The 17,504-nt window shown below is 35.9% G+C and overlaps 1 protein-coding gene and 1 pseudogene across 2 annotated transcripts; one reads left to right on the top strand and one right to left on the bottom strand.

Annotated features, from left to right (window-relative positions):
* The first annotated feature begins 1,380 nt into the window (after positions 1–1,380).
* LOC147478675 (uncharacterized) lies at positions 1,381–6,062 on the top strand (annotated as a pseudogene). Its single transcript, XR_015209888.1, has 8 exons — positions 1,381–1,478; positions 3,161–3,314; positions 3,405–3,511; positions 5,173–5,231; positions 5,377–5,412; positions 5,493–5,602; positions 5,743–5,804; positions 5,935–6,062. The product of XR_015209888.1 is annotated as an uncharacterized LOC147478675 (transcript).
* Positions 6,063–13,368: 7,306 nt separating this feature from the next.
* On the bottom strand, positions 13,369–16,983 carry LOC147478674 (uncharacterized). Its single transcript, XM_086583665.1, has 3 exons — positions 16,617–16,983; positions 15,657–15,854; positions 13,369–13,949 (listed from the first exon to the last, which is right to left on the bottom strand). Exons 1-3 carry the CDS (start codon positions 16,971–16,973, stop codon positions 13,536–13,538), a joined length of 969 nt encoding a protein of 322 aa, XP_086439791.1. The 5' UTR covers positions 16,974–16,983; the 3' UTR covers positions 13,369–13,535.
* Positions 16,984–17,504: the final 521 nt, after the last annotated feature.

Below are 17,504 nucleotides of genomic sequence, written 5' to 3'. Positions count from 1 at the left end.
AGTATCCTAATAAATAAATAAAATTCTAATCGAATTATTAGTCTAAAGGAGTTTATGTATTTAATCACAAACCTTTATTATCGATTCTTATTTTTATTTTTTTTGGCTTGAGATAATTGGACTAATGTAAAGTAATAACTTACAGAGAATATGCTATTTAAGGCTGAGATGGGGTGATTTTGGTTTTACAATTGTTAATACCACCATCACATTTTATGGGTTGGTTTCAGTGCCCTTTAAGAAATTTTTATTTTGAGATAATAAATTTTTATTTTGATTTATTCACTTTTTTTGTCCCTATAGTTTTGACCTACCTTTTTGATGTGGGTAAGTCTAAACTTTCCTTATTTGATCACAAATCTTCTTCATGTGAATCAAGAGCGAATATTTTCCTACTTCCAAAATCTTCTCTCTTTTTACTAAAAGAAAACACCAAAAACATTTCACTAAATTAAATCAAACAATAATTTATTTCCAACGATATCTAAAACCAAAATTAATTTTATCCTGTCTTAAAAAAAATTAACGCAAAAATCAACCACTTAATACTTTTCAACGTCTCTAATTAAAACCTTCTCTCCTTCAAAAAATCTTCCCTATTCAAAACACACGTACGCACAAAATCTCTATAAAAAAAATGGAACAAAAAAATATTTCACGAAAATTAAGCATGAATATATGCTTTTTTTGACTTCTCCAAACCAAAACTTTCTCTCGCTCTTAAAATAATAACAATAGCAAATAAATAAATAAACTTCACACAAATCAAGCACGATTCATTTTCAAAATTTCTCAACCAAAACACTCTCCCTTGCTCTCTCAAAAAACACACGCACACACAAAAATCAAACTAACATGTATCATTTGCAATTTCCCTAAACCAAAGCCTTTTCTCTCTAAAAAAACACAACTCAAATCAAGCATGAATATTTCTCAACTACATTAATTATCAAAACATCCTCTCTAAAAAGTGTTTCTCTAAACCAAAATCTTCACTCTCTAGCACAAATCCATTTCGACTTCTCTAAGCAAATTTTCCGCTCTAATTTAAAAGAAATAAAAAACAAAATAAACGCGCAATTGCTAGTGCAAATATTACATAACATGGAAGAGTGCCTGAGATTGTATAATGATGTGGTAGTAGGATATTGGCGGTAAAATTAGGTCGATCTGGGGTTGATTTGGATGAATGGGTTAGGATTCATGTGTATTGATATAGGGTTCATGCCGATGTTCATGGTGAATTAAAACAAATGAGATGCTGCCATGGGTGTATTTGGGTGTAGTGATGATATATATATATATATATATATATATATATATATTAGATAGGAAAATTTATATTGTTTCTGTCACTGCTCAAAATGTCCCGAAGCCACAATGGCGGGGTTATTATCCATTCTTGAGGAACATGGGATGAAATACCATGGCAAGCTAACATATGGGCCACTTTGTTTCCAGATTGATTTATCCACATAGTACAAAGTGTTCCTTAGTAGCTAAAAGGGCCATAGAGCGTCATTAAGATAAAGCTGATAAGACTAACCTATATTTACAATCTTCTTATTTCCCAAAAAGTTACCGACAGTTTGGGAGTCGGGTTTCCACTTCCATCTTCCTATGATTGAACTTCAAGCTCCAAAGGATGCCTCGAAAGCATCCCTCCGCTTTATCTTTGTGTTATCTTTTTCCTTGTTAGGTTTCAGAGCCAATAAAAGGCCGATGAGTACGCCCCTAAGCACATAGCTATATGTTGTGTTATTTCCTTTTGTGAAATAAGCATCGACATTTAGTTTAACACATTTGTGAGGGTGTCCAAAAGGTTTGATGTACAATTTGAACTTTTTCCCAACTTCACGTATCTCCGTCTGTGAAACTGCTAGGAAATTCATAAGCTTGATCTGGAACTGGGTTCTTCATATTGAATTTCTACCTGTTCTAAGCCTAGCTAACACACTTGATTCATTATAAGAGAAGGCTTGAAGAGATAAAGGACCAGGAGCTGGGCGAAACAATAAACCAAAATGAAAAGTATAGTCCAAACCTTAATGCTTACACGTACATCAGTTCAGATATAGACATCTAATGAGTCGGTTATACAATCTGCCACAAGTCCATAGATGCTGGTGAGAAACCGTTAGTTTGTTAGGAAAGTTGTTATGCTAGCAGTCTAGAGTTTCATAGCTTAAGGAATTTTCATTTTTCGGTTATGACTTAATTCTAATAGGAACTTTTGTCAAAGCTTCCAACACCGAGTTCAATCAACTATACCCCACTACTGCTTTGTTTCAAAAGTATGAACTGATTGTTGTTAACTCTTTTAGCTGAAGTAGCGGTGAACAACATCCTTGATTAGAATCTATAGAACAACATCAAAACAAGATGAAATCTCTCCCCATATGGGTGAAACTTGACTTACGAAAGCAGTTTCACACAGTATGCAATGGACGTGCTTTTTCGATATATTTGTTATGTTACTTCAGCATTGTAAGATATGCGAATGTGAACGTTTACTAGTAGTCTAGCACTATGTTTATTAGTAGTTAGGAGACAGTAGTTGGGTGGAATAACTAATAGGACTGCTAACCCTGGGTACAAAGTAGTTAGTGAAATAACTAATAAGAAAAATGCTAGAAAACCCACTATAAAGGTGTGGACCAATGTTAGGGCTGCAAAGATCAACATTGAAACATTGAGGAGATGAAGAGTAAAATGACGATGGAGGGTTATTTGAGGATGGAGGGTAATCGGTTGATTGGGGGGAGGAGAGAGAGAGAGTGATTGGGGAGTTTTGGCGCAGTCTAATTGTGGGAGAAAAAAGAGAGGAGAGGGAGGAGAGGAAAGAAAGCAGACATTCACTTTGATGACGGATAGACATTTAAATTTGGTCCTCTTAACCCAAAGAGACCAAAGTTGAGTTGCATTTAGAAAATATAATGAGTTGCATCGCTGGCTGTTTTTTTTACTAGATTCACTAGCATGACTGCCTCAAACAAATTGAACCCTTCCAGAATCTCGATTGGTTAAAAACAACAGGGTGTTACTTGAATTCTATTTTGTTTGTCTGTGCTTTCATTCTTTACTCAACCACGTTTTGTTGTTGAGCTGTATCGTCTTTATGATATCCTTATTGACATTGTGACTTGTGTCTTCGAAACAGTGTTGCTGAAAAGTTCCCTTACTTGGTTCAGAAAAAAAAAAACTTAAAGAAGGCCAAGAAGTGAGGCGGGTTGCACAACTTGAGTGGAACATAATCAAGTCCGATATTGAGGAACCATTTACCCTCATCAGGCCTACAGTTTGTTCCTTTGCCAGTACTTGCTCTGATTCTGTCATTCTTGGATGTTTTGATTTTACCTTTTCTCCTATTTACTTTCTCAATAACTGCTTATATGCTCATACAGGTGATGCATGGTGAGGATTATATTTCATTGGGCTTTCTTTTTGGGGCAAGATTCAGAATTGCATATGTATCTGATGTTTCACGTTTCCCCCACAAACACTGAACATGGTATTCTTTTTTTTCCCGTCTATATTATCCCCTTCACTACTGACCATGTATGCAAATAACATTGCCTGTGCATCACATGGACCAGGCAATCCTTGGGAAAACTGAAGTTGGAACCTCTAGGGACCAATCCAAGCCAGGCTATTGCTCTACACCTCTACCCTATGGCTCTCGGTTCTCTGTTGTTCTTAGTCTTTGTTTTCTGTATTCACTATGACACAGGCTAAAATAAACGAAAGAATTATTAACTTAAGCAAGAGCAGCCAAAACATAATAACCCATCAAAAAACATGCTACGGCAAGATAGACCTTTAAATAAATACAATGTCCTCAAAAGGCACCACATCCTTTATCTCTTTGCAGGTTCCAAAAATGAAATAGAAGGCCCTTGATAGAGAATTTATGTGTACCTAATTGCTTATACACTGACACTTTCAAAATGCCTTTAGGTCCGCTTTAAGAAAACCCGCATGAGGATTATCCTCTTACCTAGAACATCTGTCAAAGAGGGCCAACAGGATTATGACCAATAAAACTGAGAGAAGCCCTACACGCAATATGAAAAAAAAAAAAAAAAAAAAAAAAAAAAAGGTTTTATAATTTGCATTTTTTCCCCGCTAAAGGGTAATTGTATTAAATAGCAAAGAAATTACATTTTACATCTTGTGAGTGTCCTGAGTAGATCACTCCAACGTATATATATTTAAGAAATAAGTCTAAAGTAGGTAGAGTATTGATTCTCTACTCTGTGTACAAAACTAGGCCTGTTTTCCCACCATTGCTTCTGTCCATTTGTTAAGGTTGCTCCTTTCTTTGCACTCAAGTCTGCTCCCGAAATTTGCTTCCCTCCATGTGCTTGTGAGAACTATACATGCATTTCCTTTGATCCTTTCCCCAGTCAGCTTTTACTTTCCAGTGCACTGAGTTGGTTTGAAATGCTTTGATTGCTGCAGTTGAGTCCGACTCCACCCAAATTTTTGTGTACCACATCTCCATTGCTTTTGTTATACCTTCCACTATTGCCTTTGATTCAGCCACATAATTTGTATCGATCCCAGGTCCTCCAATGTTACTTCTCCTGTATTCTTCCTAAAGATTGTTCCCCAGTAACACTTGGGCATCCGTTATTGACTTTTAGGAAATCAGGTGGTGGAGCAGGCACAACCATCCGTATTGACTTTTAGGAAATCAGGTGGTGGAGAAGGCCAGTAACACTTGGGCATCTTTTGGTGCTCTTCTCAGCTTATTTCTCAGTCTGAAGGCATGAAGTGTTTCCAGTTCCTAGGTGGTGTTGTCCATGGTGCCACCAGATAGCTCATGTGCTCGTAGTATTGCCCTTTTGATGTGTAGTCTTACATGCCCCTTGTCTGCCTTCCCACCTAGACTCGTCTATTGGAATTTGCATAAACACATATGTCAGGCAACCTAGACTCATCTATTGGAATTTAAGAGGCTTGGTGGGCTAGGGTATAAAGGAGGGTTCAGCAAATGAGAAAGCTTGGATACTCTGGGTAGTAATGGAATAGCGTTTTTATGAAGCCCTTAGATATAACAAGCGTAACAATGGATGTCCATAACCTTGGATTTGATATAGAGCAATCAAGTAATCTTGATTTGTATTTATCTTTTTCTTTTATTTTACCAAGGCAGTTTTGCTTCTGCAGTTATTTTGAAAACTGGAGCTGGACAATTGGATCTTCTAATCTTAGACACACTTTATAAGGTCAGTCTAAATAACAGCCTTAGATTCAATGCCTACTTCGTAATGGAGTACCTTTTTTTTTTTTCTTAAATAGATGTCTCTTTTAAAATTTGGTCTTTAATATTTTTCTCATGTTCTTTTTGCATATTTTTGCCGGTTTGTCTAGACTGGATCACATAATACTCACTTCTGCTTGCCTCAGGTTAGTGCTTCTATACATTACTCTCCTTAGAACACTTAAAGTCACAAAAACTTTTGAAGTCACATTTTTTTTTTTTTCAGACATTGGATGCTGTAAAAAGATTATGTCCAAAACGAGCTCTGCTAATCGGAATGACTCATGAGTTTGATCACCACAAGGACAATCAGGCCCTTACAGAGTGGTCTAGAAGGTAATAGCCATTTCCATATTACCTACCCAGGTCATAACCTCTTAGTTTCAATACAAAACTCTTAAAAGTATAAACTGGTTATCTTGCACTTTCTGAACTTCTGAAGGCTGAATTCTTTTCCCTAAATTTCTTTTGTTTAGAGAAGGAATCCCCGTTGAACTTGCTTATGATGGTTTAAGAATTCCTATCGACCTCAAAGGAGGTAAAACCTGTTTTTAATTAACCTAGCTAAGCTGGTAATGCATCAGGATATTCAAGCTGCTCTGTACCTTACACAAGTTTACCTTTTTTTTTTCCTCCATTACACAAGTTTACCTATTGTGTCTTTGTAGGTTTGAATGTTTGATTGGAAGAACACCACCAAAAGCTTAATTCTGTTACCGATACCGATACGGATATTCATGTATGGTTCCAACATCATGTTTTCTTGGAGCATCTATTGTTTCAAAGGCTCAGAACAATCTTTTTAATCAATGATTAGAAAATGCATCTTATTGAAAACCCAGTATATGCACGAGAAATCGGGATATGATTGAATCGTGCTGGATTAATTCAGGTGATCATGCAAACTTTTTGAGTGCCACAAGAGTTCGGAAGATTTGTAATAATTGTATTTCTACCATGAAGACCATTAGATCATTTTGTTTTCCTATTTCGTTATACCATGAATTGTAGTTACTGGAGATGCTGCTGTTATCAGTTTATATGGTACTTTTAGTTGTCACATAACATGACTAAATGAGAAACCTTTGATGCAACCCCTTTGCAATACTTGGGATTTCCTCCTCACTCTGGTTTTATTTCACTATATCCTTATAAGTGCACTCACTATGTCCTTTATTAGAGTGTGTCCCCCTCGTACAATCTAAGATTCGAGTAGCATATTTGAGGGCTACCAGTTTGGCTTTTAAGTCTCTTGCCGAAATAAAACTTAGCTTGGACTGATAATAGTGCGTGACCAAAACTTGTGTTGTGGCTATTGAGACTAAGCGGCCTCGCCAACAAATTATTATTGACCCTTGGCTATTTGGATGCGATGTGGTCTGCAGGTATTTTGCTGATTGATATGTATTCAGATGCAAGTGGCCAGAATTCCAGATAATGTAACAATAGCAACAATCACTTGATGCATCACTCTAACGTCTTGACCTACCATACAACCAACACTTAACCAGTACATGCCATTTTTTGACGATTAAAACATAGTTTTTGTTTTTATTTTTCTTAAGAAACAAAATTCCAAGCTAGCGTTAAATGTTTACCCATTTCAAAAACAGTTTCAAAAGTGTATATTTATCACACTGGTTCCTCTAACGTTGTTGTGTGTTGTGTTGTGTTGTGTTGTAGACCTGTAGGGGGTGGGATTTTGATATTCATGATCTATGATTAATGAAATTGCAATTTGTAAGTTGGTTTGTAAGCCACCAAAATAATGAGTTTCGTTAGGCTAATCTTAAATTTCCATTTCTTCATTTAAGGCCCAATTACAGACTTAAATACCAAGTTGGTTGTTAAAGCCCAATCAGGGAGGTAAACCCTTATAACTGAAATTAATAGTAAGGTGTAATCGTGTGTGAAGGAGTAGAATAAAAGATAACGTCCTATAATCTAGACCACGTGAAATAAACAAGAAAAGGTACAACAACAGTTATAAATATCAAAAGAAATCTACGCCGATAATCTGGACACGTGTACCCGTTCTCCTCTATAAAGCCATCAAACTGGTCTCACTTCCTCACATCTCTTTTTCACAAGAAAAACAAACAAAAAATTCTCACCCCCTCTTTCTTCTCCCGCTGGCTCGGGTTTTTCAAGAAACAAAAAGTGAGTCTTGATATTACTTCCACCCATAGATGGACGGTTTGTGAACAAACATTCACATACTTGTTCACAAAATTGACAATTGATGCTACCACCACCTAGAAATGCTTGCTAGTGACGGGTCAAGATTGACCGAACATAATGAACCTAGGTTTTAGAAAACTTTGATCAAGATTATTGACCGTTGTTGACTGAAACCTTAGTTGACTTGCCTTTAACTAGAACCCATGCTAATCGGCTTATTGGGTTGCCGGCGGTTAGGGTCCGATCAACCCTAGTCACTAGTCAACCAAATCGACATCGGGTCGAATTTATCATTAATCTTTTCACCATATGTTCCCTCAAACAAGTTAAATATTACGCACCATTTATGGGGTAGGGGGTGCATGCATGTGGGCATGCGGTCGCACCCTCGAAGTCTTGATATTGCTTCCGCCTCCATATATGGATCTAGGGTGGTGCATGGGGGGGGTAACCCCCGAGATTAGAAAAGCTCCACTATCACATAACTAATTGCCTAGAAAAATCTTGAACTATAAAGAATCGCGACCTCCCCATTTTTTAGCAAACTTCTACTACCGCATCTCTAAAATTTTCACAACTATAGTGAGAATATAATCAACAAAAAAAAATAGTAAAAAAAAAAAAACTAATAAAAAATATTCCAATAAACCAACGCTTTTTTTTCTTCTCTTTTTGCCCTTACAAAATTATTATTTATCATTTATTTTAAGTCCAAAACCATTAAATAAGGACAAATGTGTTTTTGAAGGTTTGATGGGTTAATGAGACTAAAATAAATAGCCAAAGGCCTAAAAGCCCAACCGGTCGGGTTTGTATAATTCTAATCACCCATAATAAACCCCAGAACTCTCCCCTTATTTCTTTCATTCTCAATTCTTAAACATGTATTAGACCTCAACCCAAACAAAAAACAAAAAACAAATTCATAAAAGACTTGTAGAGCTTGTTGCACGCTTGTCCTATTTATTTGTAAAACTCGTTATCATTATCAATAAAATTTCCACTTTTAAAACAAAAACAAAAACAAAACAAAACACTTTAAAAAACAAAACAAAAACAAAACAAAACAAAACAAGGTAATTTTTTACTTTCAAGGTTAATCTTTTATAGTTTTCTCCACATGATAGTAGGGTTATATAGACTTATAGTATTATATGAAGTTAACAATTTTTGAATTGTTGTAGACTTGTGGATTAGATTATATAGATATATATATAGATATAGCGTTTGTCCTAATTATTTGTAAAACTCATTATCATTATCAATAAAATTTTCACTTAAAAAAACAAAAAACAAATATATAACAAAACAAAACAAAGTAATTTTTTACTTTCAATGTTAATTTTTTATAGTTTTCTCCACATGATAGTAGGGTTATATAGACTTATAGTATTATAGGAAGTTAACAATTTGTTAAATTATGGTAGACTTGTGGACTAGATTATGTAAATATATATAGACATAGTGCTTGTCCTAATTATTTGTAAAACTCGTTATCATTATCAATAAAATTTTCACATAAAAAAACAAAAAACAAATATATAACAAAACAAAATAAGGTAATTTTTTTACTTTCAATGTTAATCTTTTATAGTTATCTCCACATGATAGTAGGGTTATATAGACTTATAATATTATAAGAAGTTAACAATTTGTTGAATTGTTGTAGACTTGTGGACTAGATTATGTAGATATATATAGACATAACGTTTGTCCTAATTATTTGTAAAATTTGTTATCATTATCAATAAAATTTCCACTTAAAAAAAAAAAACAAATATATAACAAAACAAAACAAGGTAATTTTTTAATTTCAATGTTAATTTTGTTATAGTTTTCTCCACATGATAATAAGGTTATATCAACTTATAATATTATATGAACTTAACAATTTGTTGAATTGTTATAGACTTGTGGACTAGATTATAAAGATATATATAGACATAGTAGTATCAATTAATGGTTTAAGTGCTTAAGTAGTTAACTTTGTCACCAATATTAAATTAATGGTTTAAATTCTTAAGTAGTCAACGACATTCTAGTTTTTGTGAATTGAAATAAATGTATAATTTTGTTTATATTTATTGTTTAGAATTTCGACAAAATAAATAAATAAATAATTGTATACCTTTATTTGAGATCCATGTTTCTTTTCTTTCTCTCCCCTTGAGAATGGGGTCTTTCTCTCTGCATTACGATGAGAGTGTGTGTGAGCTGAGAAGGCCCTTTGAGAATGGGGTTGCCTCTTCTTTTGTAATCGAGAGGTCTCCTTCTCTTGAGAATGGGGTTCTTATCTTTTGGGAATAAAGAATCGGTTTTTATTTTTTTTATTTTATGGGCAAATCCCTTGATTAATGGTTCCATCTTTATCTCTTTAGTTTTCTTAACCGTAAATAGACCTAGCCCCAAAAGAAGGGTCCATACATTGGGTAGCACTCACTTAAGAAAAAAAAGAGGTTAGACGCTCAAGAGGTTCTCTGACTTAGCTAAAATAAATGTGGGTGTTGGGTGGGAAACTTTGTTTGATCACAAGTCCGGGTACTAATGAGATTAAGATTTGGGTGATGAAGAACTATGGTGTTGATCGGGAACTATGGTGTTTGATCACAAGTCATAGTTGATGAGCTAACTTGGTGGCAATGGATTTGATTGTGAATGGAGTTGTGACTTAGCTTGTAGAGACCCCTAATGGAGAGATTTTTGCTTGTGGTGTTGATCAGATATCGTCAAAGGGTGTGTTTGATGACTACTAGGAATTGGATGTTATATCCGGGGTGGCATGGTCATGGCATCATTGATTGAGTTTTTACATTTCAATACTCTTAGTTGGAACATTTTTTTTAATCTGGTATACACCATACAACTCATGCAAGACCATGATCAAACATCCCCTGTAAAAGTTGAGATAAGATTCTTCTTCAAAGCGGGAACATATCGAACATCTTTTATTTCCTTAACTGTTTCATCATACATCTTGAGACGAATATTACCCATCCCCATAATGCGACAGGGTTGATCATTCCCCATCAACACATCACCACTTTCAAGCTCCTTGAAACTTGTAAACCACTCCCTTATGGGACAAACATGATAGATAGCACATGTATCCAAAATCCAATGACTGGAATCAATGAAACAAATACTCGATGTAACAGGAAAAGAGAAATTTGAACTATCAGAATCATTACCTCCTTGAGCAATGTTGACATTAGGACTGCTTTTGCTCGATTATCTTTCTACTTGTGTTTCAACTTCTTTGGTCCATTTTTCCAATGTCCAACCTCATGACAAAAACACACTCATCACGGGCTAGATTTGGCCCTCTCGACTTGGCGCAGATTTACTTCTTTCCACCACCGAGTTTGGGACGATTATTAGACCTCCCCTTACCACAAAAGCGGTGCTCATCGACTCTCTTGACTCCTTTTCATTGTTGTTCATCATATCCCAACTTGTCAACGCAGATCGCACCTCGAGAATAGTTCAAAGCTTTCTTCAGAACATAATGGTGGTTTTATATGCCCATATACTCCTCCTTGGGAAGAGATCTCAACAAATGGAAAGCTTTGTCTTCATCTTTTCGTTTCTTCTTCAATGTTCAACAAGTCGGTAAGTAACTTGTTAAACTTCGTTCATATCTTTGGGACAATGAAATACCTTCTTTCTTTTCTCATATCATACAACTTTGATTTCATAAAGACCGACATTCTATTGTCTTATCTAAGTACTTCTCTTCAAGGATTCTCCAGATTTCCTTGGCGAAGTCTCATTGAGAACAAGGTACTTCACATCCCTAGCCAAACACGATCTTATGATACCACAAGCTTCCTATATTTTTCTTAACCCAAACACTCTCCTCTATATCCGATGGTTTTTCGTCTAACACATCATCAAAGTCTTGTTGGCATAGTACATCTATAACTTCACAACGCCACATACTAAAATTGTTAGATCCATCGAATTTTTCCACATCAATTCTTGCATGGTTAATATTCAAAATCGTAGGAGGTGATTTCTCCTTAGACGTCATAGAAGTAGTACCCGATAGAGGATCCGTCGCCATACTTTCTTAAACTTTCATATACCACAAAACAATCAATAAACCAACAAAAGAAGCCCTAGGTAGAACCTTAGCTCTGATACCAATTTGTTACGTAAACGAATGCGGAAGCGTGACAATTGGACAAAGAAGATTGAATGTGGTGATAGAAATCAACAAAAAACAAATCAATTAAAACACTTACCAATACAAAGCGAATAACCAATAGAAGTGGAGACGAGATTTACGTGGTTTGGCGTTAGCCTAATCCACCAAACAAAAGAGGAGAATTTTACTAATCAAGAGATAAACAAATAGAGTACAATCAATCACAAACGAATCCCGAAGAATTCACAAACTCTCTCTCACAAATTGAACCTTACAAATCCCACCAACTGGTCTCGTATTTATAAAGGTGGGTATCAAATTAGAATCTTATTTAGAATAGGAAACCAAAACCTTAACTATATGGTTTATCCAAATCTGAGTCATGATACCAACAATGCTAGGGTAGTAGGGTTGATAAGGATTCCTTCAGTCAGGAGTTATTTTATCAGTAAAAACTAGTCTTGGCACTAGCAGCTTGATTATATTTTTTAGAATGTTCACTGCCAAGAGATAATAAGATTAGGACTAGAACGAGACACAGTCGGTTGTTTCTTGTCAGTCCAAGAGATAAGATTAAGACCCAAGAACACACAAAATCCTACAGTTGAGCGGCGTGTGTCCGGACAACCAGCTCAATCAGTATAAGAGAAGGCTTGAAGAGATAAAGGACCAGGAGCTGGGCGAAACAATAAACCAAAATGAAAAGTATAGTCCAAACCTTAATGCTTACACGTACATCAGTTCAGATATAGACATCTAATGAGTCGGTTATACAATCTGCCACAAGTCCATAGATGCGGGTGAGAAACAGTTAGTATGCTAGCAGTCTAGAGTTTCATAGCTTAAGGAATTTTCATTTTTCGGTTATGACTTAATTCTAATAGGAACTTTTGTCAAAGCTTCCAACACCGAGTTCAATCAACTATACCCCACTACTGCTTTGTTTCAAAAAGTATGAACTTATTGTTGTTAACTCTTTTAGCTGAAGTAGCGGTGAACAAAGGTATTACCAATATCACCACTGTTACCATACAGGCTGTGCGCCTGCGCCTGTGCCTGTTTACTTGGAAACAATTCATGTACATTTCGCTAGAATAAGGAACAATAATCAACTTGAAAAAGTAGTTGCTAAGTAGTTGGTAGCCTAATAGGTGTTTCCCTCACAGGAGGCAACGATCCAGTTTTGAAATCGCAGAATGAATTTCACTGAATCAGCATCGCTTTTGGTAGTTTTTTTTAGTGGTGGAAGTGAGGAACCACACACCAACTACATTCTAGTTTATATTTACATAAAAGAGGTTTCACAGGTAAACAAGCTCACGCGTATGACCATAAAGTATGACCAACCATCCATGGCTAGAACTTAAGATGAACCTATTCTTAGGGACTGGTAATTATATTCCCACTGGAAATGCTTCTTCTCGATAGCATTGTATAAACTTTGTGTTGTTCCATCAGGGTCAACTTGGCTAGGAAGCATAAGCAAAGGAACTTGGTGGTGAATTGAAATTGAAACACTAAGTTCATTATAACCAAAACGATGCCACTGCTTACAAACAGCAGCAAAGTGGATTACATCTTTAACGTCGATAAATCTATTTGCAACAAAATGTAGAATATCGTCCGGAAGCTCCAACCAGTCAACCCGTCTTCTACCACAAGATGGAGGAGCCGGTAAATGATCTAGTAAGACACCACAATTACAGCACAGAAGAAAAAGTTGGATGTTTTTTTTTTTTTTTTCGGTATGTAACAATAAAGTAAGAAAGTAATATTAAGGGGAACAGAGTTCTTATTGTACCTGGACAAGGATTTGATAGAATTTTCCTTTATCACCAAACCAAGTAAGAACTATTCAACACCAAACCAAGCAAGCACTAGACTGAGTAAAGCATCTCTATATTCATCTCTGGAAAAGGAACAAAAGAAAATCTAATATTTTTACCGCCATCTGCCAGCTTTTGGATTTTGACCAGGGCAATCCTTAGCCCAGTGTCCAGATTTGCTGCATTTGTAGCATGAGCCTGCCGACACAGAGCTTCCAGCTACTTCAACTGAAGAAGCAGAAGAAGGCTTCAGGCAATCCCTAGACCAGTGTCCAGAGATGCCACACTTATAGCATGTACCTGATGAAGCAGACTTTCCTCCAAAATCAACAGAAGAACCAGAAGAAGGCTCGAGGCAATCCCTAGCCCAATGTCCATCCTGACCGCATTTAAAACAGGAATTACCTCTACTTTCACCATAGCTTTTGTTGCTTGAACTGCTCAAGTTACTGGTCTTGAAGGTATTCGTTTGTAGCGCACCAGTTGAGCTGCGCTCACTGCACCATTGAAAGAAGCCACAGGAGCTTTCCTGCAAAACAAAGAAAAAGAGGTGGACTAAAACATGCTAGTGACTCCAAGTAAATCAGGATACGATCTTCAAGAAGTTACCACAGGAAAAATATTAGTGTCAGCCTGTTCACAACTTCGCATATAACATTTAGGCAAAACAAGCAGCATTTCAGAGGAGCATACTTTGGTATCATATGAGATGACATGTTACTTGTATAGGTGTTGGCATCAACAGGAAAGATGACACACTGCTTTAAGTATATGATAGTTTCTGACATCACAATCTCTATAGTCAGAATAGGGGAGCAGTCACGAATAATTATTTCATTTAAGCAGTTATGCTTGATGATAAAATATTTTATTCCAAATATCTTGGAAATTTAGTTCTAAACCAGATCAATCAGCACATTAGATGGTACCATTCCTTACTTAGTTCAGTTACATGAAACTGTCGAAGACCATCCATCTGTAGGCACATCCATCAGAAAATCCTTCCTTATCAGTAAAAGTTGGCCTATAATTTAACAAACTCCACTAATTCGTAAACAAAAGTGCATGTAAGAGCTACAACCTTTTCAGTCCTCAATTACAAATTATTAAGGCATCACCGTGATTCTGATATTTATTGCATCCTTCCAGGCTTGTACTATGATAAGCTGTGAAGAAAAAGGTGCTTCAAATAGCTTATACACATTTCACAACTTGCTCATTAAAATAATTAAAGTAATCTCACCATTTCATGGAATTGCAACAGATCTCCCACACTTCAATTTCCTTTAGGTTTTGCTAGGTAGAAAGTAAATATTTAGCCTACAACCATGCTACTTAAATAAGATTTATAAGAAAAGCTCATTGATGAGTCAAGCCTCAAGAGTACAGGTATCCATAGTATAAATCTCATGGAAGCCAAATCCAATTAAAGTTTTGAAGTTTTCAGATTGCAGCAGAATTTCGATAAACATCCTTGATACAGGTTTCTCTAGTTGGGCCACCTATCAATATTACCCTTTTTTACCAGTAAAGTTTTGCTAAAAGTGCTGGTATCCCAAAGGCAGCATCAATAATAAGCTAATGCTATAGCTTAGACGATCAATATCAAACTGAAGGAAACAAAAATAATTATAAAATAAAACAAAAAAGGTTACCTTTACAATCTTTCTTAAAAGTAAATGACACCTTCAGACTTCTATCGACAAAATCACTAATCATAATTGGTAACACTGCCTATGACTAGAGAGTCATATGGGTTGATACTATATTGGATTCTAACCTTGAGCAGTTGTTGTTTGATTCACATTCTTCTCTTCCACTTTTGCAGTAGAGGAAATTGTATGAGGCTTTGAGCCATAACTAAGTAATAACCTTGATGTTTGAGGTGCTTGTATATCTTATTTACAAATACCATTAAGCATAAAATAATATTAATTACTTTCCGTAAACCTATATAACCTGACATCCTTTTCTAATAAAAAACTGCTGATCAGATTCTTACTAATTCTATTTGTACGAATGAAGTTCAGAGATTGAATATCTCGAGATGATACTTTATTTTCTTTATACAAAACATACTTCTAGATTACAGTCATTAACATACAATTCACAGTAACATACATTCCGGAAGTGATACTTTGTGTAGCTTCTCTAAGAGGGAATGCCCCCAAGGATAAAATAAATGTGAGGGGAAAAATTATGTAAATTCGGAACTGCAAATTCATATAACACCTACCTGATTTGCAGGACATCGGTAGAACTGCTGACCCATATTTTTTTCAGTCTTTGCAGTCCTAATCAAGCATACACCTGCACCACAAGGACAAGCAACATCTGGAAATGATGAACTAGGTGTTGAATACTGTGCAACATTAGATGTCGGAGTTGCTGACGAACTATCACACCACTCAAAGAATCCACAACCTCCGTTTTCCTGGAACATAATTCAAATGTCAAATATCAAGAATCTTAGACGCTCGATTATCAAAAACCAAAGCATAACATGTGTACGTTTCCAAGACTATTACTATCTTCAACAATAAATTGTCTTAAACGGATCTTATATTCTTATGCATCCTAGAAATTGACCTCATACACAGTATCAACAAACTCGGAGTTTAGGTTTCTCATTAATTGAGTGAGCAGAGTGAACGATTTTGGCAGAAGGGGGGGCTATGCGGACAAAAACCAACTTGGTTGGTTTCTGTCTGTCTGTCCTCATCTTCTCTCTCCTTTTTTTTTCGCCCAAATACCTTTCTTCTTCACCCATCTCTCTCTCCCCTGCATCACCCAACTCTCTCTCTCCCCCGCAGCTCCGCTCACTCCCCACTGCCACGCAGTATACTAGTCAAGTGAGCAAAGCGAACGTTCTGGGCCGACAAGGGTATGTGGCCCAAAAAGTATTTTGGTTGGTTTCTGTCTGTCCTTGTTCTCGAGCAATTTCTCTCTCCCTCTCCCTCCTTCCTTCTCAACCAAACCCAACTCTCTCTCTCCCCACCACAAACTCATCTCTCCCTCTCTCTTCTCCACCTCCGCTCACGCCCCCACTGCTTGCAGTTATCTAGTGTATGGGTGAGAAAAGATATATATACTTACAAGTTAGAACCTAATTCTTATATAACAAAACTCACTAAGTTTACTAATTCGACAAAGAGTAGAACTTTTAAAAAACCAAAGCATAACATATTCAATATACCTCTCTAGCAGGACATCTGTAAAACTTCCTCCCTCGATTCCTTTCAGTATTAGCAGTATAAACAATACAAAGCCCCAAACCACATGGACATGCCTTGTCATCATCCACCACCACTGTCTCATTCCCTAATCCACCATTGCTATCACAGTCACGTGACCAGTGCCCAAATTTCCCACACTTAAAACACGCGTCATCAGACACAGTAATCAAACTATTATTGCGCTTATTATTATTATTATTTGCTTCTTCTTGGTTGTTGTTGATGATTCGTTTACGTTTTTGGTTTATTATTGCTTTTGTCTCTGCTGCTTCGATTTGTGAGAGGAAATCTTCATCTACGTCGTCTAATTCTATCATTTTTGTTTCATGGAATGACTGGAAATTTTGTTTGGGTTTGTTTTATTGTTATGAAATCTTCGCGCTTTTTTTTTTTAATTTTATGCCGCGGGAATTGTTTTTGAATTTTAGGCAGCGGGAGACACGTAGTAGTTTTGGTTCGTATCTCTATATGGGCCTTTTGGGCCTATGGATTGCAAATGAGTCCATACAGCATAGCTAGTTGGCTACGAACACAAATCAAATGGTCAACGAAATTCACAATCTTTTAATTCTTTTCTTAAATTACATTTATTACGTCCATACGGTCTACAAATGCTTGAAGTCGAAATTAGTCAATCTACATCACAGTACAAAATATTATGATATGGGTATTTATCGATCTCTGATTTATGGATATGTATCGTGGATATATCTCTCTCTTTGGGGATATTTGACATTGTTTTACATGCAAATATCGTGGATATATTCAAAATATCGACAAATATCGTGGATATTGTGGATATTTCTTAATATATCATGATACATTATTTATATTTATTTAAAATATAA

Source organism: Coptis chinensis, chromosome 9 (assembly GCF_015680905.1).
Source record: "Coptis chinensis isolate HL-2020 chromosome 9, ASM1568090v1, whole genome shotgun sequence".
Classification (NCBI taxonomy): domain Eukaryota; kingdom Viridiplantae; phylum Streptophyta; class Magnoliopsida; order Ranunculales; family Ranunculaceae; genus Coptis; species Coptis chinensis.
Note: the sequence above shows the minus strand (reverse complement) of the source record. Positions and strands in the feature narration are given on the sequence as shown.